General features: G+C 46.2%; 5 protein-coding genes and 1 long non-coding RNA gene across 6 annotated transcripts in view; 4 read left to right on the forward strand and 2 right to left on the reverse strand.

Moving 5' to 3' along the window:
* Window positions 1-386, forward strand: part of IK (IK cytokine) — a 10,136-nt gene extending 9,750 nt beyond the window's left edge. The window contains exons 14-15 of the mRNA XM_023524514.1: window positions 67-101; window positions 192-386. Coding sequence (XP_023380282.1) covers window positions 67-101; window positions 192-219 — 63 coding nt within the window. The 3' untranslated portion in view covers window positions 220-386. The remainder of the gene's footprint in view (window positions 1-66; window positions 102-191) is intronic.
* A 2,325-nt stretch (window positions 387-2,711) lies between these two features.
* Window positions 2,712-6,134, forward strand: WDR55 (WD repeat domain 55). Its single transcript, XM_011382313.2, has 7 exons — window positions 2,712-2,935; window positions 4,378-4,478; window positions 4,561-4,648; window positions 4,747-4,926; window positions 5,021-5,120; window positions 5,208-5,377; window positions 5,454-6,134. The coding sequence occupies exons 1-7, from the start codon at window positions 2,745-2,747 to the stop codon at window positions 5,761-5,763; spliced, it is 1,140 nt and encodes a 379-aa protein (XP_011380615.1). The 5' UTR covers window positions 2,712-2,744; the 3' UTR covers window positions 5,764-6,134.
* DND1 (DND microRNA-mediated repression inhibitor 1) lies at window positions 5,981-8,909 on the reverse strand. The gene is made up of 4 exons (XM_011382312.2): window positions 8,630-8,909; window positions 8,384-8,501; window positions 7,556-8,017; window positions 5,981-6,932 (listed from the first exon to the last, which is right to left on the reverse strand). The coding sequence occupies exons 1-4, from the start codon at window positions 8,651-8,653 to the stop codon at window positions 6,478-6,480; spliced, it is 1,059 nt and encodes a 352-aa protein (XP_011380614.1). The 5' UTR covers window positions 8,654-8,909; the 3' UTR covers window positions 5,981-6,477.
* Window positions 6,588-7,301, forward strand: LOC111732557. The gene is made up of 2 exons (XR_002777605.1): window positions 6,588-6,715; window positions 7,124-7,301. It is a non-coding gene; the product is annotated as an uncharacterized LOC111732557 (long non-coding RNA).
* Window positions 8,910-9,050: 141 nt separating the features above from the next.
* On the reverse strand, window positions 9,051-20,360 carry HARS (histidyl-tRNA synthetase). Its single transcript, XM_011382316.1, has 13 exons — window positions 19,860-20,360; window positions 19,494-19,583; window positions 16,371-16,490; window positions 14,316-14,411; window positions 13,534-13,659; window positions 12,760-12,867; window positions 12,515-12,613; window positions 12,195-12,288; window positions 11,877-12,004; window positions 11,541-11,783; window positions 10,148-10,264; window positions 9,802-9,948; window positions 9,051-9,463 (listed from the first exon to the last, which is right to left on the reverse strand). Exons 1-13 carry the CDS (start codon window positions 19,947-19,949, stop codon window positions 9,392-9,394), a joined length of 1,530 nt encoding a protein of 509 aa, XP_011380618.1. The 5' UTR covers window positions 19,950-20,360; the 3' UTR covers window positions 9,051-9,391.
* On the forward strand, window positions 20,218-26,710 carry LOC105306982 (probable histidine--tRNA ligase, mitochondrial). Its single transcript, XM_011382315.2, has 13 exons — window positions 20,218-20,393; window positions 21,603-21,677; window positions 21,939-22,058; window positions 22,179-22,274; window positions 22,996-23,121; window positions 23,227-23,334; window positions 23,592-23,690; window positions 24,006-24,099; window positions 24,437-24,564; window positions 24,657-24,899; window positions 25,040-25,156; window positions 25,375-25,521; window positions 25,935-26,710. Exons 1-13 carry the CDS (start codon window positions 20,286-20,288, stop codon window positions 25,992-25,994), a joined length of 1,521 nt encoding a protein of 506 aa, XP_011380617.1. The 5' UTR covers window positions 20,218-20,285; the 3' UTR covers window positions 25,995-26,710.
* The last annotated feature ends 261 nt before the right edge of the window (window positions 26,711-26,971 follow it).

The following is a 26,971-nucleotide window of genomic DNA, read 5'->3' on the forward strand; positions in this document are numbered from 1 at the left end:
AGACTTGGGCCTCAGGTGAGCTTAGACTGGCAGCATAACTATTGACTCTAACTGTTCTTTTTGCAGATCATTGAGAAGAGGAAGAAGATGGAAGCTGATGGGTGAGCAGCATTATTCTTCCTCTGAGGGACTGGTGGGAATTGCTTAGTGTATATTAAATTTATGCTGACTCATTTCTCCTTCTATTGCAGGGTTGAAGTGAAAAGACCAAAATATTAATTTCCATTTCCAACATGAAGCCAAGAAAGATCTCCACAGGATGTGCTTCCCACTGCTTGCTTTCTACAATTCCCAAAAAGGTTGAAAGTTGTTTTTTTTTTAATGACTGTATATAAAATAATACTGTATAATATTTGGTTCCATTAAAATTGATTAACTCTGCTGTCTTCTCTGTGTCGAGCATATTCCCTCCAGGGTCCTTGATGCCCCATGAGGGCTATTAATTCTACTGATTGTATAAAGTCCATGTAGAGTGCCAGCTCAGTTCTTTCCTGAGCTGTGGTTCTAGATTCATAGACAGTAAAGATGTTGAGTAGCCAGGGTGCCTAGTGAAGAAGGGAGTGACCTTTACTGATGGGCAAGAGATGGTTAGAGGAACGTAAAAACGATTGGTCTCAAATCCAGGTCCACTTGGAGGCCACTTTTAGGGCAGAGATTCTCTGGAAATTAGGGTCAGCCCAGTGGTCTGCTAGCCTGATCCCAAAGTTGTGCATGACTGGGTGCTAGGTGATAGCACCTGATGAGAATCACTTGTAAGGACAAAAACTTTTTATGAATTTATGCTCTCCTGGGAGCTTTAGTAATTCCAAGCTCATATCGCTGCTTCCCTCCCTGGCTGAAGGGATAACCTTGGGGAAGTGCCTTGGGGGAATCCCTGTCCTAGGCCAGAAGGTTTTGGTGTGTCCTTCAACACCCTGAAAAGTTTTACTATGGCCCAAGGCGGGCTCCTTAGCCTTCGAATCACTCCATCCCTGCTCCTTTCCTCCTCTTTGTTCATTTCCAGTACTTTGGTCTGGTACTCATCAGTAAAGGTCACCACTTCTTTCTGGCTGGATCCCTGGCTGGCACTGCCTATTCTGAGCCTAAGATGTGTGGCCTCACCAGATCCAAGGAAAGCTAGAAGGCCACCTTAGCCATTGCCTTTGGTCACTTTCACCTTGATAGGTCAAGGGCTTCCTGAGGAAGCCAGCTTTGGGAATGGCACCTACGAGGCTGAAATTGGGCCCTGTAAATGATACCTAGGTTTCATGGTTAGAGGCAGTGGTCCCAGTTAAGAAAAAGGTCACAGAGACCTGGCTCGGATGGTGATACCCAGAGGTTCACTAAGATCAAGACCTAGGGGTTGACTGCGGTTTAAAATCAGTTTCTGCAAGTACCATCAATTGTGAAGATGACCAAGACCCTCCGGTTGGCCATATAGTGACAAGGACTCCCAGCACCATACAGCAACTTTTCCAGTCACACAGAGGAAAAAGAGCCTCTCTGAGGTCCCTAACCTCACTTATTTCACCTCTCATTAAAGGGTTTGGGCATCAGTAGGTAAGATGTCGTAGAAGGCTTAAGACCACAGCCATGTGAGTTCTCTTCAGCCACAGGCACTCCTGCTCCTCATCGGCCCCACTACACAGTGCTCCTATCTTTATGGAACCTTTTTTAACTGGAATGTCTAAAACATCAACTGTTGTGCCCATATTCCTCATCAGCAACTGCTTGTCAGCACTGAGCCTTGCTGATCTGGCCCACTGAAGGTCTGCAGCCTCATTATAGGAACGGTCCACATGCTGTTCCTTCAGCCATGAAGGTGTTGAGCATGGACGGCAGCAGCTTAAGTGTGTGTGTGCGTGGGCTGCCTGCTGTCCACCACCCCTCATGTGAAATTCTCGTGGCGTGGGCTTTTGCTGCTTCCTGGCCAACCTGGCTGACGCTTGTCATAGTCCTGGGTTTCACCAAGCCATGAACATGTGGTGTCCTCTCCCAACTCCAAGTGCATTAAGTTCTTACTAGTTCTGTGGAAAGTAACCTCAGGATGATCTAATCATCAATTCCTAACTGGGCAGGTCATGATAGGTAGGCCCCAGTCATATAACATTTTAGTAAAAGGCTTATCTTTGCCTTAAAGAAGCCATGTCCATTGTTTGCGCATCTAGGTTAACACACCTTTGAAATAACCACCCTTAAGAGAGCCTATAATCTTGTTAACTATCCTATAATCCAAACCTCACCTTCCACCTTCATGTAATCTTCCTTATATTCCCTACTTAATTTCAAATGCATAAAAGCTGCAAAACTGTTACTCTCCGGAACATTTGAGATCTTCTTCCCCAACATGTGTCATGTTTGGCTCAACTAAACTCAAAAATTCTCTATAGGTGTGGATGTTTCTTAGATTTTCAAGGATGTTGTACCAAACTCTCAGCATGAGCCAAGATGAAGGGAAAGGACTTAAACGCAGTTCTCAACTTTACCCTGAAGTAAATAAAGGGGATTGATAATCGTGCAGTCTAATTGGCCAAACACCGCGGTAGCAACACGTGGAAATAACCCACCAGGGGGGCCAGGCCACTAGGGTCAGCTCCACCTACATTAGCTGCAGGCGGCCGCCTTTTCCGGGTTAGGAACGCCCCGGCGCCACTTCCGGGCCCGCCCCTTCAATGAGGAAGCGGTGAATGAGCCACGACTTTTGCCGGGTGATTGGTTCCTGGCCTCTCCGCTAGGCTGCTGCGCGGCTCGCAATCTTTCCGTGCATGGACCGCACGTGTGAAGAGAGGCTCGCGGGGGATAGGAGCGACGAAGGCGACCCCGACTCCACCGAAGTCGCGGCCCGGATCCGTGACACCCCGGAAGACATCGTTTTGGAAGCTCCGGCCAGTGGGCTGGCGTTCCATCCGGCCCGCGACCTATTGGCGGCGGGGGACGTGGACGGGGACGTGTTCGTGTAAGTGCACGGCAGGGCTGGGGGCGTCGTGGGTGCGGGGACTGCTGGGTCTGGAAACTCTCCAGAGATGAAGCTGGGAGGAGAGAGGAGAGTTGCCGGGAGACAAATTTTGCAAGAATCATCTGGTCCGATTCGTTCATGAACATTCGGCTTTACATAAGTTACCACACAAATCTCTTGAAAGAACTTAAAGATTAAAGTGACTGTAATGTCTTGACAGAGCCCAGATATAGTAAGCAAGCAGCAGGACAAGAAGGCTTTCAGGGCACTATTTACCACCAGATTATTATACTGAGCCTGCAAGAGGCCCAGCGGAGTCCCTGCTTTTGCTTTTTGCCTACTTTAATTGATCTTTTGAAAACACAAATCCAACCATTTCGCTTCCTTGACTAAAATCTTGGTTTACTTTTGCTTTTAGGATTAAGTCCAAACTCCCTAATCTGGCATTCAGGGCCTTGACCCTCAGGCTGGCCCTTGGTCACTTTCTCGTGTTTTCTGTGCTCATTTATCCTTACCTTTATAATGTTATCTTGAAGCCTCAGCTCCTTTGCATGTTATTCCTTCAGCCTGGAAAACTCCTTTCCCCTCACTTGTACCTACTCTCCCTGAGTTCTCAGCATCTCTTCACTATTCCTCCATGCCTCAGACTGATTACCTATTAGGTAATACTTGGGCAACAGATTCCTTTCTCTCGTGAACTTCATAATGGTTTGTAATCTTATGTCGGTTTGTGTAATTTTTTGAACGCTTGTCTCATCCACTAAAAAATGTGAATGTTTATTAGGCGGCTTTTTCATGCTAGGCACTGGGATAGAAGAAACAATACGTAGACCCAGTTCTGACCACTTGGAACACACTGGCAATTAAGCACTAATTCATTTAGTCTTTTTTAGGGATCTCTTCTGACAAGGGCACTGGGGATACTCTGAACAGGTGCTTGCCTCAAAGCCAAGCTTACATGTTGCCTCTCTGCTTCACCTCCATTTTGATCCTACCTCCTTTTCAGCATGTGGTCAATGTGCCATAATTAATTGTAGCTTTCTCTAGGTCCTGCAGACATGGAGTGCAAGAATCTTGTCTTACTAATCTTTACATTTCCAACTTCTAGGGTTGTTCTTCTGTCATTAACAGATATTTCTGGGCCTCCACAGTGGTCCAGACCTAATCTTTCCCCAGGCTGGGGCTTTCAATGATGATGAAGAGGGGTGGACAGATGTTACACAGAAGTCCCAAGCTAATGTACTTTTAATGTGTTTCAAATGAGAAAAAGACCTAACATTTGAAGCTCACTGAAAATGGAAAAATGTGATGGTAAGCTTCTCAGGCTCAGAGGTGTACAGGCGGGAACTCCTAGGTAGGTGGAAGGGTGACTAGTTGGTCTTTATACTCTATGCATCCCAGGCGGGATCTGGGGTCATTCACTTTCCTCCACCTCTCCCCAGCTTTTCCTATTCCTGCCAAGAGGGGGAAACCAAGGAGCTCTGGTCCTCAGGTCACCACCTCAAATCCTGCCGTGCTGTGGTCTTCTCTGAAGATGGGCAGAGTGAGTATGGAGGGCAGCCAGCAGTGTGGTGGTGGGAAGGGCGCAGTAAACTGCACTATGATCTGGGCACCTTTTTCCTCAGAACTTATTACTGTGTCCAAGGACAAAGCCATTCATGTTCTAGATGTGGAGCAAGGCCGACTAGAAAGACGCATTTCCAAGGCTCATGGGTAAGGGAAGCCAATTGTGCATTGAAGTGAAGGATAAGGACTTATAGCTCCCTACTGGGACATAGATGCTCCAAGAACTGCTGCATCTGTTTCTCTAGTGCCCCCATCAACAGTCTGCTGCTGGTGGATGAGAATGTTCTGGCCACTGGGGATGACACAGGTGGCATCCGGCTCTGGGACCAGCGGAAGGAAGGCCCCTTAATGGATATGCGGCAGCATGAGGAGTACATTGCTGACATGGCTCTGGACTCAGTCAAGAAGCTGCTGCTGACAGCCAGGTACTGCCTCAAAGCCACCGCCCCTCCCTTTCCTGTTGTATATCTCCCTCAATGGGAGCCTCTGGCCAAGTGTGCTGTGCTGCTCTTTTTGCAGTGGGGATGGCTGTCTTGGTGTCTTCAATATTAAGCGACGCCGGTTTGAGCTGCTTTCAGAACCTCAGTCTGGAGATCTGACCTCTGTCACGATCATGAAAGTACAGCTGGGTATGGTGGGATGTATGTGTGCTAGGGATTTGGTCTAATGTGGTTCTACAAACATGATTTGGTCTATTTCCCTGCAGTGTGGGAAGAAGGTGGTTTGTGGCTCCAGTGAGGGTACCATCTACCTCTTCAACTGGAATGGCTTTGGGGCCACAAGTGACCGCTTCGCACTGAGAGCCGAGTCCATCGACTGCATGGTTCCAGTCACTGACAGTCTGCTATGCACTGGCTCCACTGATGGAGTCATCAGGTGAGAGAAGCCAGACCCTCAGGTCATAGGAAAGGCAGCCTAAACCAGCCAATACTCAACACTCTTCTCTGCTCAGGGCTGTGAATATCCTGCCGAACCGAGTGGTGGGCAGCGTGGGACAGCATGCTGGAGAGCCTGTGGAGGAGCTGGCCCTCTCCCACTGTGGCCGCTTCCTGGCTAGCAGTGGCCATGACCAACGCCTCAAGTTTTGGGACATGGCCCAGCTGCGGTCTGTGGTGGTAGATGACTACCGTCGGCGCAAAAAAAAAGGAAGACCGCTGCGGGCGCTGAGCAGCAAGGCCTGGAGCACTGATGACTTCTTTGCAGGACTGAAGGAGGAGGGAGAAGAGAAGGAGGAAGAGGAGAGTGAAGATGACAGTGACTGAGGGAATGAGCTAAATCTCAAGGCAGGTCCTCTGGGCAAGAGTTATGCTTCCTGGGCTGGATTCCCGGAGAGGCTACGAATTTATCGTACCCTATTGTGCAGTGCAAGGAGATTGGGAGACAGAGGCTCAGGACTCAGGGCACCAATGTGGGGAAGTAGAGCTGCTCACTCTACTCGTGGAAGCCCCCAGCTGGGGCAAGACAGCACGGACACAGGTATACACTAACCAGGGGTTTAATATAAATACAACCAGCATAGAAAAAATGAACAATACACATATACCAAAATCAGAATGCCAAGTGGTGGGGACAAAAGGCAGATTTCTGACCCTTTGGCTCAGCCGGCCCCCAAATAAAAACCAACAAAAACAAATTAAGAAAAATAAGTGTAGATTCATGCTAAGCTGTGGGAGGAGTGTGTGTGTGTGTGCGCGTGCGTGCGTGCGCACGCACACCAGACAACAGCCAAGAAGACCAAGGGGTCATGTGAGACCCTGGGCTGGGAGGAGGGCAAGGTCCTTCACCACAACTTAGTCAAACCTGAGCTGCCCCCTGGTGTGCTGGGGCCCTGCCCCAACTGGGAAGCTGTGTCAGGCTTAGGGTAGGGCCCATGCTCCTCCCTCTTTTGGGATCAGATGGTGGCTGCTCAGGCTTGCTGGGATGGGGACTGCATAGGCTCTGCCTACTTAGTCAGGCTGCCTGTGGAGAGGATAGGGTCACTGCTTAACCATGGTACCTGCCTCAGCCCCAGCAGACCACAGGAGGCTGGCCCCAGACTCACTCAGTGCCTCCAGCAGCCGTGCAGACACAGCATCCTTGGCCACCTCATGCCCATCCTGCCCATCAGAAGACAGCACAACCCAGATGAGGCCACTGAAGGGCACTGGATGCCCAGGGATCACCACTTGGTACCAGAAGTGGTGCCAGCCAGCAGGACCTGTGCCTAAGCACTTGGTAAGGAACACTGGGCTACCCAGCTTCATCTGTTGGCACAGTAGCTGCAGGGCAGCCCGAGCCCCTTGGGACTCTAACTTGTCCCTGGCCAGGGTCAATCGTCTGCCCTCTGGCTGTGGGCACCTCAGGGAGGGACCCACAAACTGGCGGAGTCGCTGCTTCAGGTCCGGCTTGAGCCACTCCACGGTTACCTGCTCTCCACAGAGGCGTGACTGCCCTGCAGGAAAAAGGCAGACACAGGACAAGTTTTAGCCCTGGGCCCAAGTGCCCTTAGGAGTGGCACAGGCCTGTTTTAATTTCTAGCCTCCCCATTTCCTGGTGGTGCGCTCTAGCAAATGAAAAAACTTAAGGCTTCCTTGTATTTGTAATGGGAGTGTAATAACTGCTACCTTCTAAATTCTCTTGCAGGAGTACTGGTTGATGCAGGCTTTGTCTACCTCATAACCATATAATAGCTAACCTTTACTGTGAATACTTGCTATGAATCAACGAATGTGCTAAATGCCTCCTATAATTCTCACATTCTCAGTTGGACTGCCTTGGGCAAGTCCCCTTCTCTTAAAACAATCTCATCTCTAAAGAGGGAGCTCTGTGTTATTTTCATTGGAATGTTGAGGATTCAGTCAGGAGATAATGCCTGAGAAGCGTTAAATTTAGGTACATGGTAGTACCACTGGAAATTTTAAAATCTGAGGTCAAATAGTATAAGGTCACAAATTCAGGCATTCGTGACCCTAAGATCTTGAGACTTTACCGGCCGGCCGTGCTGACTGTTCAGGTAAAGTGCCTGGCCGAACACGTATGCCCCGACCAGCTTACTCCCGCAGCCTTCACCCCTACCTTCCATCAGGGCCTTTTTGGCCATGGCGGCAGCACGATGCGAGCTGAACTTGAGCAGCGCGATCTGCGCGAGCGCGGGCCCGGGGCTGGGCAGCAGCAGCGCCTCCTGCAGGCCGGGACCGAGAGGCTGCAGTGCGAGCAGTAGCGCGCGGCGACTCAGAGCCGGCGGCAGCCCGTCCACGCTCAGCTCGCACTTCTCGGTGCTGCGGCATACGAGCAGCGGGCAGGAGGGCCGCAGCAGGTGGTTGTGCAGTGTGGCGATGGCGGCCTGGGCGCCGCGTCGCGAGCTGTAGCGGGCGTAGGCGAAGCCACGATTCAGGCCGCTGAAGGTCATCATCAGGCGGAACTCGTAAAGGCGGCCCACACGCTGGAACAGTGGGATCAGCTGGTGCTCGTACACATCCTGGGGCAGCCGCCCGATAAATACCTCCGACCCGGGCGGCGGCGGGCTGCCCACCCAGCCTGGGGGAAGGGGGTGGGGATGGGCACCGTCATCCAACGGGACCGACCAGGTTCGGAGCCCAGGGTCCCGGCGCGGGAGGGACCATGTGAGTACTAGTCTGTGAAATGGGTACAACGCCCGTACCCCGGGTTATTGGCATAAACGAGGCTGGCACATTGTAAGTGCACCTTAAGGCTGGCTCTGTTCCTCGAAGAGGGTGGGTGGAAAGCCAAAAACAAGACGTTTCCACGTTTGCTGGGGGAGGGGGTAATGGGTAGTTAAGAGTTTGGCTGTGGAGCCTCGGGATAGGCACCGCCCCCAAAGGGGTTTCTCGGGGCCGTCGAGGCTGGCGTAACCGGACAGGCGTAGGGCTCGGACTAGCGTACCTGGGGGTGGTCCGCCATACTTCCTCTGCCCGTTCACTTGCACCAGGCGGATGCCTGTCTCCCTGACCCACGCTTCCAGCGCCGCCTTGTTCTCTGGATTCACCCTCTCACACCACAGCTGAGGGGGAAAGGGCAGAATGGAATGGCGGATCGCCGCCCCCACCTCGCCTGTCGTGCTGCGGCCCCAAGCGCCCCCATTCCCTGCGCAGGTGGGGCTCGTCCACCCCCTCGTTGCCAACCACCTACCTCACACTCCCGCTTGGTCTGCATGGCTCTCCCGTTGGTCCGCCGGTGCCCTCTATATAACCTCCTCCCTATCGGCCTCTGGAAGCTTCCCTACCCCTCCACCCCACCAAGCTCTCATTGGCTTTGAACACGACCCCGCCCCCCAAGGGGGTGGGAGTATCCGCCGCACGTGCGCCGCGGGACCCTCTGACCCTCAGGTGAAATCTAGAAACCCCGGCGGGTCAGTTTGTGGGCAGCCCCAGCTCCTAAGAAACAGCTGGCAAACCGGCAAAGATAAGCGCTGGAGGCCAGAAACTTGGCGGCACCCTTCACCCTGGGCAGAGTCCATGGGGCCTACTGTAAGTCTTTCTCCCATCTTCCACCGCTAAAGTGGTCAGGCTCTGATAGAAGGCAGGGCTAAGCAATAGCAACACAGGCAGGCTCCAGTGGTTGAGGCATTTTATTGGACCTTTGGCGACTGGTTGCGGGGGCAGTCTCTCCACCTGGTGTAGGGTCCTGCAAAGGAGGCCATCTCAGGCTGGGTCCTTGTTGCCCACGAGCCAGACTGGACCAAGCCCCTAGGGCCTCTGATAGAAAATGGCCTAGTACCTGGCCATCTTTGTCTGTGATTACCAATAAAATAATAATAATGTCTCTGTTCTGACCACTCTTCAGGTCTTCCTGCTGGAACAGAAGTGTGCAAAGCTGTTGATGTACATATGCAGAGTTTTGTCTGAGCCTTAAATAGTGCCAGTCCCACTGTCCTCTGATAGTTTGCTCAGTTCAGCAGATGCAAAGGGACTGGCTTGTCCTCCTTTTAATTTCCTCCACGAGGTCTTCTCTTCGGACGTCCACCTGGCCAGGATGAGGGAGAAAGTGGTCTGAGTGTCTTTTACCCCATTGTTCCCTGAGGGCCCTCTTTCCTCTAGGCATCAGGCTGGAAATAGCTAGGAGCAGGAACTCAATCAAACACCTCAGAGTAGACAGAGCTTGTTAGGGGAAGCCAGAGACACAGGGTGTATGTGGGGGTGGAGAGCTTACCCTACCATGACCGTAGTAACAGGTTAAGCCCTTAAGTCCTTTATAAGTGGGTGCGAATATGAATGCCAGGCTTTTGCTCAGGTCTTGAATGGGCATTGGCCTATCAAAATGGCATACATTCCCTATCTTATTCTTCCTGCCTGTCTACTTACCTCTTCCCTGCTGGCCACTGAACGGAGCTTGATGACCCCATCCTTGAGCTCCTGCTCACCAATGATAGCCACCAGTGGGATGCCTGCCTCTTCACAGTATTGCAACTGGTTCAGTAATTTCGGATTCTTTTTGTAGAGCAGCTCTGCCTGCAGGGGACCCAGGCAGAAAATGAAGGCTGGCTTCTGCTGTCCTTCGGGACAACTTCCAGGGTGCCCAACCTGTCACCTTGCTCTTAGCTCCACCCCAAGAAATCACAGAATAGCAGGGTCACTATGAGTGAGTTTTTATTTAGTCTATAGCCAGCACTCCCAGGTTTACTGCCACCCTGGGGCTTGCTTCTTATACCTTGATTCCAGCATCCCACAGCTCTGCGACGAGCTTCAGTCTCTCCTCCAGCAGCTTCTTCTGTGCAGATGCCACAAGCACCTGTGTCTCTGTGGTCCGTACCTTCTCCTCCAAGGCCTAGGGAAGGTGTAGGTAAGAGTCAAAGAGCTGGGCTACCCTTTACAACAACTTTAAGGAGCACACAGAGCAGGCCCTTGTCAGGCTTCTGAGTCCAGGCCCAACTTTGTGAGCTCTACCAGGGCAGGGGTCCAGTCTTTTCATCTAGCAACTGGGCATAAGGTAGCTTTTACAAGATATAAGAACTGAACTAACTGGCTTGTACATGTGACCTGACAGAATAAATAACCTACGCTAAAGGCAAAGGTAGCTTATGTACAGTAACTTCTCGCTCATCTCCATCTAGTACCTTAAGGGCCCATAAGAACATTCACACAGAAGTGATACTGTGAGCCCATCAGGCAATCCAATCACCCCTGGCAATTCTAGTTCCCACTTAACCATCTGGGCAGTCAAGAGACTGTGCCTTTTACCCTTCAGCCATAGGGCACAACCCAGGATATGTGTGCATAGGGGGAAAGGAGACTGCTGCTGCTGCCCCTTGTGTTTTTCTGGAAAACTATTTTCATAGTTTTACAATATAAGATGCCTACTGGAACAGTGACTTCAACTGGGAAACATGGGTGGTTTCCACTGTTGAGAAAAGGATGGAGCAGCAGTAAGGTTACTGCCAGAGCATTCCCAGGGGATGAAATGCAAGCAGCCAGTTAAGAACAAGCAAAGGAGTGCTTGAGGCTATGAGGGGCTTCCTTGGTGTTACTCCACGAGCTAGAGAGTCAAGACAGACATCTGAGGGATCCCAGGGCTTCAGATGCATGCTTCCCACTTAGAGACAATATCAGAGCAAGACTTCAGAGTTAGGCTGCCTGGATTCAAATTCTGACTCTGCCACTTAAAAGACTCGACTTCAGGTAAATTCTTTATATTCTTCATTTGAAAAATTTAAATAATAAAAGTAGCTACTCTCAGCGGGCCGTTGAAAGAATTTTATTAGAAAAAGCATGAAAAGTACTAAGCACAGTGCCTGGCAAAGAGTAGTAGAATATTAAGTATTCTGTATTGTGAGGAAGATCTGGGTCGCTGGATATACCAGCCTAGACTCCTGACAGCTCTGAGGAAAGTAGGGACCCAGAGCAAGGGATTTTGTGAAAAAATAATAATCAAATATCCATAAAGCTGGCCTATAATGGGGTGGGGGTCTGTGAAGGTCAGCGATCATCTTTTCTCCATTTCTCTTCAAAGATGCTACTTCCTCAAAAAAGCACCATTTGCCCCCTTGGAGATCAAAGATAGCTTGGGTGTCACCACCTGCCCAGACTGTCTTTTATCCACTTACCTCCAACCTTTGCTCCACGATGGAAAAGATCCGCTCCACTCCAATGCTGAGCCCCACGCATGGCACCTTGCGCCCTTTGGGGTCAAACATACCCACCAGCCCATCATAGCGTCCTCCAGCGGCCACACTGCCCACACTCAGGGGCTCTTCCCCTGGCTGGGCTGGGGTCTGTAGCAGCACTGCCTCATAGATCACCCCAGTATAGTAGTCCAGCCCTCGAGCAAGGCTCAGGTCGAAGGAGATCTGTGGGGATGAGAACATGGTCAGTACCAGATGAGGAATGAGCATCAGAAGCCCCAGAGCTCAGCTAAGACTCCCATTCCCAACCTGACTCACCTTGTCAGCAATGCCAAACAGGGTTAGATACTCAAACAGAAGGTTCAGGTCTCCCAGGCCCTCCAAGGCCTGCTTGCTTTGGGACAGTTTAGGATCCTGGAGCAGTTGCTCCACCAGAGATACTTCACCTGGAGAGACAGACTTGTGAGCGAGACTGACAGGAAGGAAAAGGTAAGGGCTTTACCTTTTAGCCTGGACTGCACATATATATGGGTAATTCGTTCTCTTTCTCTCCCTCCCTGTCCCCCACATATACACAGAGAGAAGAGTTTGGCTTTAGGTCAGTGGTATGGCTGCTGAAGAGGCAGGGTTTGTTACCATGCTGCTGGACGTAGTTCCCAATGCGGTCAGCCACTTCAGGTGCGAGACCCTTCTCTTCTACCATCTCATTCTTTACTTCCTCCCAGGGCACCTGAGCAGACAGATTTGAGTCAGGGACCTCTGGGCACGTTACCTACCACAGGACAAGTGTGGGCCCTCCTTATCTTAGAGTAGAAGCTGCCCTTCAACCTACATCCTTGAGTTAACCTTCCCTCGGTGGGCATGGAGGTAGCCACCTCTCTGTCCTTATCTTGTTTTCCATTTCTCAAGGCAGAGTGGGATCTGGAGAAAAAAGGGGCAGGTGTTTGGGTTGTTACCTTGTCCAGCTTGTCCACTGAGGAGCAGATGGTACGGAACTTGCTATCAGGAACCCCACAGACAGCAAACATCCCATCTAGGATGCGCCGATCATTTACCTGCAGGGACAAAAGGTGTAGCAAGGAGAGAATCTCTACACGACCCTCAGTAACCTTGGTCACTTGGGCTACTGATCCCTTGTATAAAGACCTCCTGTGAGAAGCCAGACCCAACTTTTGCCCTCCCAGCCTTGTTCAGCTCTGACCTTGACTAGGAAGTCACCTATCTGAAGTGAACTCAGGATCTCACACATGATCTTCAGGCATTCTGCGTCAGGGATCATGGGGTCGAATTGCCCAGCAATGTCAAAATCCTGCAGGGAGAGGAATAGTTAGGGGTCTCAGGGGTTTAACTTTCTTAACGGGGGCACTCCTAGGAGCTCTGCTCTCTGTGAAGGCCAGTTTGCACTCATGCACAGACCTTCCTCATCAGTCCAGAGGAAAACCTCAGCATTCTTGGGGTCTCTTATATGAGTCCTGCTTTCCTTCCCATCCATGGGGCTATTCCTTCATTACCTTACTCATTTACTTTTCCTTATTTCCTCAAACCACTGTGGGGGTGACTAGACAGCCTTGGTTCTTTGCCATTTTTCTCTATTCAGAAGCTCTGCCCACCAGTCTGGATGATTTGGTACCTCAAATCCAATATTCCTCATCCTTTGCTGTGATCCTGTCACTGTGATTTAATATGAAGAGCACTGGACCAAGAGTTCTACTCCTGACTTTGCCTTTCTTATCCCTATGATCTCTAATCTTGCTGAGTCTCTAGTTTACTCATATATAAAACAGGGAGAATAATCCCTGTCTTCCTCTCCCACCCCCACCCCCAGGGCCTTTGTTAAATCTACATGAAGATCCTTAAGAAACCTAAAAGTCAGCATTATCTGGGGCATCCAGTTTGCTCAGGACTCCATGAGTACTCAGTAGATTCTACTAGCTTGAGGGTGCGTCAAGTTATCCACTATGCCTCACATACTCACACACTGGTAGAATTCCCGATATCGGCCGCGAGTCATGGCTGGGTTATCCCGCCGATATACTTTTGCTATGTGGTAGCGTTTAATGTTGGTAAGTTTATTCATTGCCAAATACCGAGCAAAAGGAACCTGATGACAAAGAGTTAAGGAGAAAGCCCCTCCTATCACAGTCTGGAAGTTGATTATCATCATCAACAGAAACTGGGATCTAGTCTCTCCCTGGTGGGTAAAACCACTACCAGTAAGATTAACAGCATTTCTGAACATCAGAAAAAAATCAACTTTGTTAACACAAGGAGCAGTGGAAGGCTCAAAAAAGAGTAAGGCTTCTTTCACTTTGGTCGTGTTTCCCCTGTGCTATGCACAGCAGGGGGCTGAGCAGATCGGCCAGGGAGCAGAAAAAGTGCCCCATGTGGGATCTCTAAGCGGAGGAGTCTCTGACATAGCTTGGAGATAAAGGAAATGTGCTGTTGGTCAATTAAAAACTCTGTCCACTGGATGGGGCAGCGGAGAGGTATTTTGAAATCAGAGAAATTGTTGGTAGAGTTGGAACTGGGCCTAGACATAAAGCTGAGGTCTTTCTCAGACTTCAGAAGACTTCTAAGGCTAAGCTCTGTTTAGCCAAAGTCGTCCTCATGGTTTAGAAAATAATTCTCCTGATTGCCAAAGGCATCATATTTGATCCCACCTGTGTCTAGCTGTCCCCAAACCTGAGGCTAGAAATGGCCCCAGCCCAGGGAGGGCCAGCCCTCCAAAGGGTCAAGAATCCATATTCAGAAAGATACGGTGAGGTCATAGCGAAGGGACAGCAGCTCCCCACCCTGATCCTTCAGGTCATAGATAAGCTTAGAGTCTTCCCCATACTTTCCAGTCAGTGTTTCCTGGAGAAAACATAAAGAATGTCACAATGATAAATACAACAATTTAAAAGGAAGTTTTGAAAACAAAAACCAATCACTCTAACGTGACCGATTTCAATTTGTCTATATTTCCTCTGTTTTCTATCCCAATATTTATGTATTTGATTTAGCTATAATCAAAGGAAACACCAATTTTGTTTTCTGCTTATCACTCTTTCCATTTTGTGACAGAGCTGAAGTACCATTTTAAAAGCTGTGTAATATTCCTTCCTTCCTAGGTTACACTGTTAGCTGTTTAGGTTATTACAATTTTTAAAAATGTTCCATAACATTTCAATAAATATATTTGGGCACATGTTTTCTTCTTTTCAATATTTTTTTCTGAGGATAAACTCCTCGGAGTAGATTATTAGATCAAAAAACATAAATGTTTTTCTGACGCCAGAGATTTGAACAACGTCAAAAGCAGTCCTTGCCCTGTGAGGTCTTCAACAAAGTGATAACTTATTTCACCTACTAGCTGGCAAAGTTTAAAAAGCCTGAATATTCCCAGTATGTAGAAACAGAAATGCTTATGCATTGATTTGTGTTATGGGCTGAATTGTGTCTCCCTCAAAATTCATATATCAAAGTCCTATCCCCTAGTAACCTCAGAATGTGACTATATTTGGAGATAGGATCTTTAAAGAGGTAATTAAGTTAAAATGTGGTCATTAGGATAGGCCCTAATCCATTATAACTAGTGTCCTTATAAAAGAGGAAATATGGACACAGATAGAAGGAAGATGATGTGAAGATACAAGGGAAAAATATCTACAAGTCATGAAGAGAGGCCTGGAAGAGATGCTTCCCTCACAGCCCTCTGAAGGAACCATCAACCCTGCTGATACCTTATCTCACACTTCTAGCCTTTAGACAATACATTTCTGTCGACTAAGCCGCCAGTCTATGGTACTTTGGTATGGCAGCCCTAGCAAACTAATACAGTTGGTAAAAATATAAAAAAAGTACAATCTTTTGACCCAGCAATTCCATTTCTATGAATTTAGCCTGCAGATAAATACTCGCCAGTACTAGACATTGTTCCAAGCTCTGAATATATATCAATGAACAAGACAAAAGCAGTCCATATCCTGATGGATCTTCTATACTAGTGCAAAGAGACAGGCAATACACTAATGCAAGGAAACATTAACAGATAATTTCATATAGTAATAACTGCTCTAAAGGATATAAAACAGGTCGATGTGATAGACAAGGGCTACTTTAGACAAGGAAGTTGGAGAAGATTACTTGAGAAATATCATTTCAGCTGAGATCTGAAATTAAAATCTGCAATCTCTAATCTGAAATTAAAGTCATGCAAAGAGGTAGGGGAAAAGAAAATTTAGGAAGAGGGAAGAGCAAGAACAAAAGACCTGAGATAGAAATGTATTTAGTATGTTCCAGGAATGGAAAGAAACCAGAGGAGCATAATGGGCAAGGCGAAGAATAGTATGGGATGAGGTGGGAAATAGGCAGTAGCCAGATCATGTAGGCTTGTAAGAGTTTGGATTTTATTATACATGCAATAGAAATCACTGGGGTTTAAGTAGGGAGTGATGCAACTTGTTTCCCACGTCCTCCTCCACCAACGGAGTCCATCAATAGGTGACTGGTTGCATATTTATACTTTGTATGTTTGGTTTGCATGTTTTTAGAAAACATCTCAAGTACAGGTACCATGGAATTCAATATAGATAGAACCTGTAACAACTTTCACTCCTAAGAAAGCTCTTTTTTGAAAGCCCCTGGACACAATCAAGGTAAATAAAAGGCAAGGCTTCTTCCTGAAAGCCAGTACCATCCCCTTTCTCATTGGAGAAAACTCTGATCATTGTCCACAACAGGAGAGAGACCTTTGGGCCTTCACTCTCTTGTTACCCTCTTGTTCACACGCCCTCTCTCCCACCATGCACTTTCTCCTCACCTATCCCTCACCTTTAGTTCAAATACAGGCGTATCAATTACTTCTGCACCATGGCGCTTGAAGCAGCTGATGATTACATCAAACACCTTCTCCCGAACTGCCATCTGCCGGGGACTGTAGTCTCTTGTTCCCTTGGAGTAAAAATCAGCCAAAGAACCAGGGATGGGATTTAAAAACGAACAAGAACAATAAGGTCTAGAAATAAAGAAGCATGACTTCCGTGATGACGAATGCAAATCTTACCCCAAACTTAGATTTTCCTACAGGCCACTGAGTTATAAGACAGGTACAACTATCCCCTATTCATCACCGCACCCATTTGCTATCACCCATTCCTTTTTTAGCATGGTTCTATTTTCTAGAAATCTTAAAGTTCTATTCTCTGAAAATTTTTCCTAAAATCTCTTTTTCTGGGGTAACATTTTCCCACTAATAGAAAACACCTACCTGATGACAGGCAGAGAACTAACTCAGACTGGCTTAAATAGTTTAACTCCAAATTTTACAAGTAATATTCTCTACCAACATAACTTAAAAAAAAAAATCCTAATGAATTCTATTTATTCTCTAATTTGTTTCTGACAGCCTTATGACATGGGCTGGGCAGATACATTTTATAGATGAATTATAGGATGTTGAGAAGTTAAATCATTACTTAAGGCCACTCAGCAGGTTTGTGGCAGTCTGTGGACAAGACTCACTTTATTCACTTTTTGTGAAAATGTCTGCCACATACCCCAACCTTTAAAACAATATCTTGTCTTTCAATTTTTCTTTCAAATAAAAAAGGTGTTCTGTGAAAAGATCGGCTTACAACTCATACAATGGCAAAAGCGTTTTTCCTATTTTGGAATGCAGCAGAAGCGCTTTATATGTACTTCCCATTTCATCACACAGACATTAATAAAAATGCACTCAAGGGTTGAGATTCAATAAAATTAATTTTTACTGTTTTATCAAGGACATTAAGTAAAACTGATTTTTTTTTTTTTTACTGTGAGTGCTTGAAAGTAAAGAACACAATGGCTATTAGTACAGTTTAGTGCCACTGTTTTGATTTGTGCTAAGACACTAGCAGTTCTACTCACCAGTGTTTTTGTACCTGCAGTGCAAATGAAGTAAAAAAAAAAAGAAATAACATTATGAAAATAATTTTGACCATGAAGAGCCCTTGAAAGAGTACTGTCTCCATGATACTGTTTTGTTATTAACATGACTCACGTCAAGAAATGTGTTTCAACAAATTAAAGGAGAAAATAACTCTCCAGTATAATCTCATTTTCTTTTAGCATTATATTATGGAAAATTTTAAACATACATTATAGAGCATAATACAAAAGACCACCATGTATCTATTACCCTGTTTCAACTACCATCATCATCTGCTATTCTTATTTGATATAAGCCCCAACATTTTTTTCTATAGTACTTTAAAGTAAATCCCAGACATCAATCCTATCATTTCATCCATAAATATTTAAGAAGATTCTCAAACCATAAAGATTAAAAAAAAAACAAAAACCCACTACCTTTATTATAATCAATAAAACTAACACCAACCCTTCAATATTATCTAATGCCCAAGCCATGTCTAATTTTTCCCGATTGCCTCAATATCTTTTTATGGTTGGCTTGTTTGAATCAGATTCTAAATGAAGTGCATGTGCTGTATTTGGTTGATATGTTTCATGTCTATTTAATCTACAATAGTTTCCTTTTTTTTTTTAAAAGTTCCCTTTTTTTTAAAAAAAAATGTCATTTATTTGTTGAGGAAATTGAGTCATTTGTCCTAAAGAATTTTTCTCATTCTAGATTTGGTTACCGATATACTCAATGTGTCATTTAATATGTTCCTCCATCTCTCATATTTCCAGTAAACTTGTTGGTCTGAAGACTTGATTAGATTCAGGTTAAATTTTCTTGGGAAGAATAATTCATAGATGGGGCTGTATACTTATTGCATCACATCAGGAGGAACAATGTCTGGTTGTCCTACCTTTAGTGACATCAAGATTGATCATTAGATTTAGGTGAAGCCAGCCTAATCTATCATCAATTTCTCACTAATATTTTCACCTAATAGTTTGAATAACTATTGATAATCACATTGCCTTGGGATTTTACATTGTTTCCTTAGCCTTTGAAATTTGTGTAGAAAGGACAGCTCCATGAATTTAGGAGTCCAAAGAATTAACCTTAAAAAGGGGAAATCTCAATGCCAGGAAGACAGATCATCTCCCCTCTCCTTTGAGTTCAATTTCACATACATTCACTGAATATCTATTTAATTCCAAACACCTGATCTCAACCTCTCAGCATACATAAACCATGTGAATAACTAAAAGTCAGCAATAAATTAATGATAGAGATATACAGTAAGTGCCAAAGGAACCTAGATGAAGGGGTAGATATTTCCATATATTGAACTTACAGGAAGTGGCATCTGAACTGAAATCTTCGAGAGTGAGCTAGGAATTTCCAACTGCATTCCACTCTCCTCTTTTCTATTTGGGTCTAGTCATACAGGTCTTTTTCTATTTCCTGGAAACTACCAAGGTTCTTTTCTGCTTCAGGTGTCCATACTACACTTGGACCTATCTTCCTCACACTCTTCCCCTCGCTATCTCCCACTCATCTGTTAGGTTGATTAGTACATCACTTCTTCAGTGAGGCTTTCTCAAACTTCCTTATTTTTCTCAGATCATCCTTGTTATTTCTTCATATTACTTATCACAATTTGTAATTATATCTCTGCATAAGGAATTATTTGCATTAAAAGTCTGTTTCTTTCAGTAGAATATAAGCTCCAAGAGGGCAGAATATATTGTTCATCATGCCATACTCACTGATTTGTACAGTGCTAGGCACATAGTAAGCACTCAGTAAATATTTACAGAATGGAAGAAGGAATAGCAGTAGCAGGCAGATTCCCCTAAGTATCCAGCTGGCCTAGTTTCTGCCTTCACTTTGCCATCCCAGAATGACTCAGGAAGAGTCCAATCCAGCCTGGCAACTGTTGTTTTCTCTGCAGCATTTCATATCCTCAATGACCCGATTCAGGGAAGCAAGCATATGCATCCTTGTGAGTGGAATTAGGGACCCTCTCAGAGGCTTCCTAAAGGAATAATATTTACCTTGGGGGTTTTGAGCACAAACTTCTGTTTCCCTTCATCAGGGCCCAGCTGTGCCTTCAGTTTCAGTAGTTTTGCCACCTCCTCCTCGATCTGTGGAGGGAAAGTAGGTGCTGGGCTATCACATCTGCTACTCCCCTCCCTCCCACGACATTCCTTCAGTATCCCTCCATAAGGTTCTGGAGCAGATCTCTCTCCCCAGGCCTAGATTTGCTTCTTTTGGGTTCTACCCCGGCTACCTCACCACCCAGCCCGTCTTCCTCTATAAGCCGGGTCCCTTCTCCTCCATGTCCCTGTACACGGTGCAGACCACTCCAGTTCGACGTCCTCCCGGGCCTCGCTTTGGTCCCTCCCCTGCCACTGGGTCACCTGCTCGGCGCTGGCCTTCTGCTGTTTGAGTCCCCGTACATGCTCTCCCTGAAGTCGCACTAGCTCCTCCAACGCCGCACGCTCTGCCATACTGGCTGCTAACTGGTGAGGACTGGTGTCTAGATCCGTGGTGGTGGCCACAGCCTCAGCTCGGATGACTTCCGGCCGTCGAGTAGCTGGCCCGCAAGCCTAGAGAGCCTCCGCCGGGCAAAACCACTTCCGGCTCCTACCGGAAGTGTCCAAACTGAGAGGGAGCAGGGGAGGACCCGAGACACCTTGCGGGATTTGGAAGGTTCAGAAGCGCTCGTCTCTTCTTTGGTGTTCGGGCTTCATCTTTACAGCTCTCTGCACCCTTTCTGGGGTCCGACGTGCCTTATTCTTAGGTCCTTTGCTTCCTGTCCTGGAAAGCCGGCCTCTTGCTGAACGATGCCCCAGCTCCGACTCCTGCACGGGAGGGCCTGGGCTACGCTGCTTGGCCAGCTCCGGCAGTCGCCCCGTGCTGTGTACCTCCGGGCGGTCCATTCTCATAGCCAGGTGAGCCAGCCAGAGATAGCCCCGGTCTGTCGGGGCAGGATCTCTTGGTCTGTAAGCATGGACTTGCGGCCTGTACTCCAGTAGTATTACAATCGGTTTTTATTGAGCGCCCACCATGTACTAAGCTAAGCGGTTTAGATGCTTTGTCATTTAATCCATTTAAGCAGTCTTGAGCGGTTGGGATTATTATTAAAATCATACAGTTGAGGAAAAGGAGACTGCAAGGTTAAATGACTTAGCTATGGATATATAGTAAGAAAGAATTTTAATATAGGTCCACAATCCCTCATTTGAACCGGTTGAAGTAAGACATTAAAATTTCTTAAGCAAAATATATAAATATTCCCACTGAGATGATTAACGATCATAAGTAGACCTGAGTTCACGTTAGAATTTACCTTAAAATGACTAAAGAAAAAAAACCGCACCATTTTTCAGAGATTTTTGGATTTTGGAATGGCAGAGGAGGGTTTGTGGACTTGAACTGCCATCCTTTGGAGCAGAGAATCCGCCAAAGTATATAACTACCACATTTTTTATATTTCTGGAAGGCTGGAAGGGCATTCAGTCTGCTGATAATAAACAACATCACTAATTCTATTTTACCTTGTGAAGGACCCTGTTTTGTTTTTTTTTTAGCAAATGCTTTGTGCACGAACAGGGCTTATAGCTTTGTTATTAATTTTCAGTCATAGCATCTTTACAAACTGTTTATTTATTTTTCCAATCAGCAAATCCATTCTTTTTCATTCTACAGGTATATTCTTTGTCCTTGGGCTGGTTCTCTTCTCTCTTCAAGTTACGTTTTCCCTGTGTCCAAGCCTAATGGCCATTAATACCTTATTAAAAATGGATTTTGCTCTTTGAACAAGAGCTGAGAACTGGAAAAGATCACTCTAATCCCTGCCCCTAGAATGTTGATGATAGTAGTGGTGGGTTGTTCTTTGCCTTCATTGTTCTCAGGTTCTTAAACTTTTCCAGACGATCTTGTGTAGTATAGACCTGACCTCATGTGTATTACATATATAGACTGTAGATACAACATGGATATTTGGAGGGGGACTGAGACTGGGATAGATAAAATAGTGTTCAGGGTTCCTGTTGCTCAGGGCCACAGCCCTTTGCAGGTTGGTGGTCCACAGGGCCAGAGATGTCATAGGTCTGGCCAGTCTTGAGAGGAGCCACATCTCATATTTCTTCTTCTGCCAGGTTTCAGAGGCAGTGTTAACATCCCAACTGAAACCACATCAAGAGAAATCAAATATTATTATCAAGACTCCAAAGGTAATTCCCTTGGCCCCATGCTGTCCCATTAGAGTGCCTTGGAGGACTGCCCTCTGCTCTGACTTTCTCTTCTTAGCCTCTTTGAATGTCTTTTTAGACTACTTAAAAGAAAGAATGATTTTCACTATTCTTGAGGTATTGGGGCTTAGAGTTATCTGAACTTTCAACTCCAGACCTTATAATATAGATGTAGTTTAACTCTTTGTCTTACATTGACTTGTTTTTATCTTTGTTTTCACTATGGCTGCTTTTGCTTTCTAGGGGACCAGAGATCTTAGTCCCCAGCAGATGGTGGTGAGGGAGAAAATTCTTGATACTGTTGTTAGCTGCTTTAAACGTCATGGAGCAAAAGGGTTGGATACCCCAGCATTTGAGCTAAAGGTAAGAGGAAAAGAGAGCTGGAACCCCATTATTTCACCTGCCTTCATTTCCTGAGGGGCTTCTAGCCTATGTTCTAGAGTCCTCTTTTGAACTGTGGCGCTTTCTGTGTGACCCCTGCAGGAAATGCTCACTGAGAAATACGGAGAGGACTCTGGGCTCATCTATGATCTGAAGGATCAGGGTGGAGAGCTGTTGTCCCTGCGCTATGACCTTACTGTATCCTTCTGGGTGCTGGAGCCTGAATTATCTCTTTCCAAACCCAGACAGCTTTCTCTGACAAAAAGGACAAGAATGACTGTGAGACCATATAGGTCTCTTGGCATGAGTCTTTACTTCTAGTTTCTCCCAGAAGGCAACCCTGCCAGCAGAACCTGATCTGGAGCACTGTGATTTAACTGTAATGTGTATCAGAATCCCTTGGGGAAACTTGCAGATACACAGATTCCTGGCTCCCAGCCCCAGATATTCCTAATTCTGTAGCTGACGTGGGGTTCAGCAGTCCGCATTTCAAACAGGCAGCTGGGTAATTAAGATGCAAGTGGTCCTTGACCTACAGTTTAAGAAACATTGACATAAAAGTTGTAAGCAAATTGAAGTTTTGAAGCTTAACTATTTTGAGATGGTTGAGAATTGATCCAAATGGGAGGGAATGGCCTAGTCTTGAAATTCTTGGGTCATTTCTATCTCTGCTTTTCCTGCTTTCTGCTGAACTTGTAGTTTTGTTAGGTGGGATTTCTTCATTTGACACTGTTCTATATATATTGAGTGCCAAGTACTGCTAGGCCTTGGAGATAGTAGGAAACAAGACAGAGAAGATGGGTGTTCTCATCCTAGTGGATGGGATCTAATTGATAAAGGCATAATCCTCTCAAATGTCTTTACACTGGTCCTAAGTTTTGGATGTAGTGTCCCTTCCTCCTTAACCTATTTATGTGAGGTCCCTTTCGCTCGTTATCTGGCCATGAATAAACTGAAGAAGATGAAACGCTACCATGTTGGAAAGGTGTGGCGGCGGGAGAGCCCAACCATAGTCCAAGGCCGCTACAGAGAGTTCTGCCAGTGTGTAAGTGACCAGAAGGAGGCACCATGGTTTGATAGTTCTGGGGGTCACAACCTGGGAACCAGCTACTCAGTGGAGATTTTTTTCCTGTCTTTTTCTTTGCTGTAGGATTTTGACATTGCTGGTCAGTTTGATCCTATGATCCCTGATGCAGAATGTTTGAAAATCATCTGTGAAATCCTGAGTGGGTTGCAGCTAGGGGACTTTCTCATTAAGGTGAGGCCAGGGCTCAGAACTGAGGGGAGAAGTTGGGATTTGGCCTGATGCTGCCTCAAAACATAGATGACCCCAGCCTTTAAGCCTGCAGTTCTAGGACTTTCTTAGTATAGTTGTTGCATTTCATATATATCTATATCGTCATCCTGTGAAATTTCCTTTCCTTCCTTTTTATGAGTTAGTAGAATAGGGACTGCTATTGTTTTGAGGGAAAGGGCATTGACAAGGCACTTAGGTTACTTCCATTAAGTTCACAGGTCAATGACCGGAGGGTTTTGGATGGGATGTTTGCTGTCTGTGGTGTTCCTGAAAGCAAGTTCTATGCCATCTGCTCATCGATAGACAAACTAGACAAGGTAACAAAGAAGACACACTTCAGTAGATCCTATCAGAGTGTCTGCTCTGCCCTCAAATTTATAACTCTAGAGAAAAATAAGGAGATATTGGCTAGAAGTGAGCTATTTCTGGGAGGAAGGTAAGGAGCCATTCTAAAGCCAGACCTGAGTTTGACTGTGCAGTGAGGATTGTGACTGAATTTTTTAAGCCGTTTCTAATTTTGTTGAGTATAGTATTAGGTACTCATGACACATGCTGAGTGAAAGTGAGATGTTCTTTTCCACTTATAGAAAGAAGGATCTTGGGGCTGGGCTAATGTTTGGGTGTTTGTGCAGATATCTTGGAAAGATGTGAGACATGAGATGGTGGCAAAGAAAGGCCTGGCTCCTGAAGTGGCTGATCGAATTGGGGACTATGTCCAATGTCATGGTAAGAACCAGGGTTTCAGAGCTATATTATAGAACCAGAGTAAAGGTGGTATGTGTACAGCTTCTAACTCTAAAGCAGCTCCTTTCTGTAGATGTGTTAAGCTCCAGAGCCTGGCCTGAATTTAATTTCCCTTTTACTTATCGTAACCACCTATGTCTTCAGATGGCAAAGTTAGAGGCAAGGAGGAGAATCAGGTCATATGAGATCAGGATCTTATTATTTTTTTTTTTTTTTAAGAAAAGGAAGAGGACCACCTGGAGCACATTAGGGATAAATTTGGGTGAAACACATCTAGATGAATAGCACAGACCTTATTTCTCCCCACATGTCTTCCCAGGTGGAGTGTCCTTGGTAGAGGAAATGTTCCAGGATCCTAGAATATCTCAGAACAAGCAGGCCCTCGAGGGTCTGGGGGACCTGAAGCTGCTCTTTGAATACTTGACTTTATTTGGAGTTGCCGAGAAGGTAACTGAGTTGGGAATGGACCTCCTGCTGAGCTCTGAGATTCTCAGGGTCCTGAGTCTTGTCTGGGACTCACGATAGCCTTGTTCCCACAGATCTCATTTGACCTAAGTCTGGCTCGGGGCCTGGACTACTATACAGGAGTGATCTATGAAGCAATGCTGTTACAGACCCCAGCTCAGGCTGAGGAGGAGCCCCTGAATGTGGGCAGTGTGGCTGCTGGTGGGCGCTATGATGGACTAGTGGGCATGTTTGACCCTAAGGGCCACAATGTGCCATGTGTGGGGCTCAGCATTGGGGTAGAGCGAATCTTCTCCATTATGGAGCACAGGATGAAGGTAAGGGTAGAGTGGGGCTGGAAGCCTAGGAACTCTAATGTTTCTGGAAGTGCAGTTGGACTGTTTCTGATAATTATTTTTGTCCTGTCTTTTGGAGTGCAAAGGAAGCTTTTTAGTTTTACTTTCTTCTCTTTTATCAGACTTTTGGTGAAAAGATACGGACCACAGAGACGCAAGTGTTTGTGGCTACTCCACAGAAGAACTTTCTCCAAGAACGATTGAAGCTAATTGCAGAGCTTTGGGATGCTGGGATCAAGGTATGATGGAGCCAGTATCCAAGCCATCTAGGTATATGTGGAATTCAGGCACCAGGCCCATTTCTGTTTTATGCCTAGTGTGGAACTCAAGATCTTTCTAGTCTTTATTAAAGTGTCTTCTTAGAGTGTGAGAGCTAGCTACTTATTTCTTTGGAAATGCTTGCCTGGGGCCTGAGTGGTGTGGTCACTTCTAAGACTCCTACTTTTATCCTTTTCAGGCAGAGCTGCTATATAAAAACAACCCTAAACTACTAACTCAGTTGCACTACTGTGAGAACATGGGCATTCCACTGGTAGTCATTATTGGTGAGCAAGAACTGAAAGAAGGGGTCATCAAGCTTCGTTCAGTGGCCAGTAGGGAGGAGGTAAGCGAAGCAGGCAGAAATAGAAAAGACCAAGTGTTCGACCTTTTTAGATTCTTTAAGAAATAATATTTCTGGCTGAGGAAATATCTCCACGGTGAAGAGTGATGGAGATGAATGAAGACCTATCCCAGGCAACCATTGTAGCCAATGATATTGGCTGGATAGGAATAAAAAGGAAATGAAACCTGAATGGGTATTTTGAGACTAATCAACAAGATAAACAGAGATAGGTATTTTGACCCCATTTAGTCTCGAGGGCTATATTCTCCAGGTCATCTTGAAGCCCATACTATTCCCTGCTGGTTGCAGAAGTCATGGAAGCAGATATAGAATAAAAGGAATCTGGGAAAGCAGTGGCTGAGGAGCTAGTATCACTCTCTAGTTTGTCAAATGAGGGTTCTCTTATATTTCAGGTGGCCATTAAACGGGAAAATCTTGTGGCTGAAATTCAGAAGCGACTGTCTGAGTCTTGATCCTTGCCTGATTGCCATCTGCTGCTCTTTGTAGAAAATGTTTCTTCTAGGACTGAGTTCCTGATGGACTTCAAACTGCCAGCCAGGATGGGTGACAAATGCTTCTGCCTTCTCCATCCTTCTTGGGTACAGAACTGTAAAAGGCCCTGAGGACTCCAGGACTATTGCAAGCAGCTATTCTGCATGGGCGCAGATGGCTGGTATGTGAAAGAGACCTGCTTAACTGCAGAGTCAGATGGCAGATTTGAAGTGTCATTGAATACTGCCAAGAGGTACTGAGATGTTTGCTGTGAGCAAGGCTCTGGGAAGTCACCTGAGAGAGGTGAACCATTGGGATCAGATGTCAGATACTTAGCCTTCCTTTGTACTGTGGCTTCTAAACCAGATTCTGGGGAATTTGTCCACAACCTGCTGTGGGCCTGTCCAAGTTTTTGGGAGACAGCAAAGAGGAGCAATCTCTGCTTTCTGCTTTGTTTGAGGACAGAGATGCTATCCCAGGGGTGTAGCATCTCTTTAGTCCATCTGCTGTTAATAATACCAGGGCGAGGCTGTTTGATCATCTTGAATGTTGAACTTAGTAGGTGGCCTGACCAGATCTTTAAGATTTTTGAGACCATTTCCTGTGCCAGAATCACTGCTGACTATTCCATGTCCTGTCATGGAGGTGACTGTTTTAGAAGTGGTTGGATGATATATTAAATAAAATATTTAATGTAGTAGTTTGGGTAATTTGTTATCAAGGGGTTGGTTTGCATAGAAAATGCTTGAAGGTACACTGAAGAATTCTAACCTTGAGCTAGGATTAACCTCCCTGGGGTGATATTTCTGTATTCAGTGAAGGGGACAGCCACAATTTTCCCCTGCACCCTCCACCCCTTGGAGATACAGTCGTGTCGCTAAATCAGCATATAGTGAACTATCTGACAGAGTTCTTCACCCTAGAGTGCTCCTGACAACTGGCCTTCTCAAGTCCAATC

Source organism: Pteropus vampyrus, unplaced genomic scaffold (genome assembly GCF_000151845.1).
Source record: "Pteropus vampyrus isolate Shadow unplaced genomic scaffold, Pvam_2.0 Scaffold470, whole genome shotgun sequence".
NCBI lineage: Eukaryota > Metazoa > Chordata > Mammalia > Chiroptera > Pteropodidae > Pteropus > Pteropus vampyrus.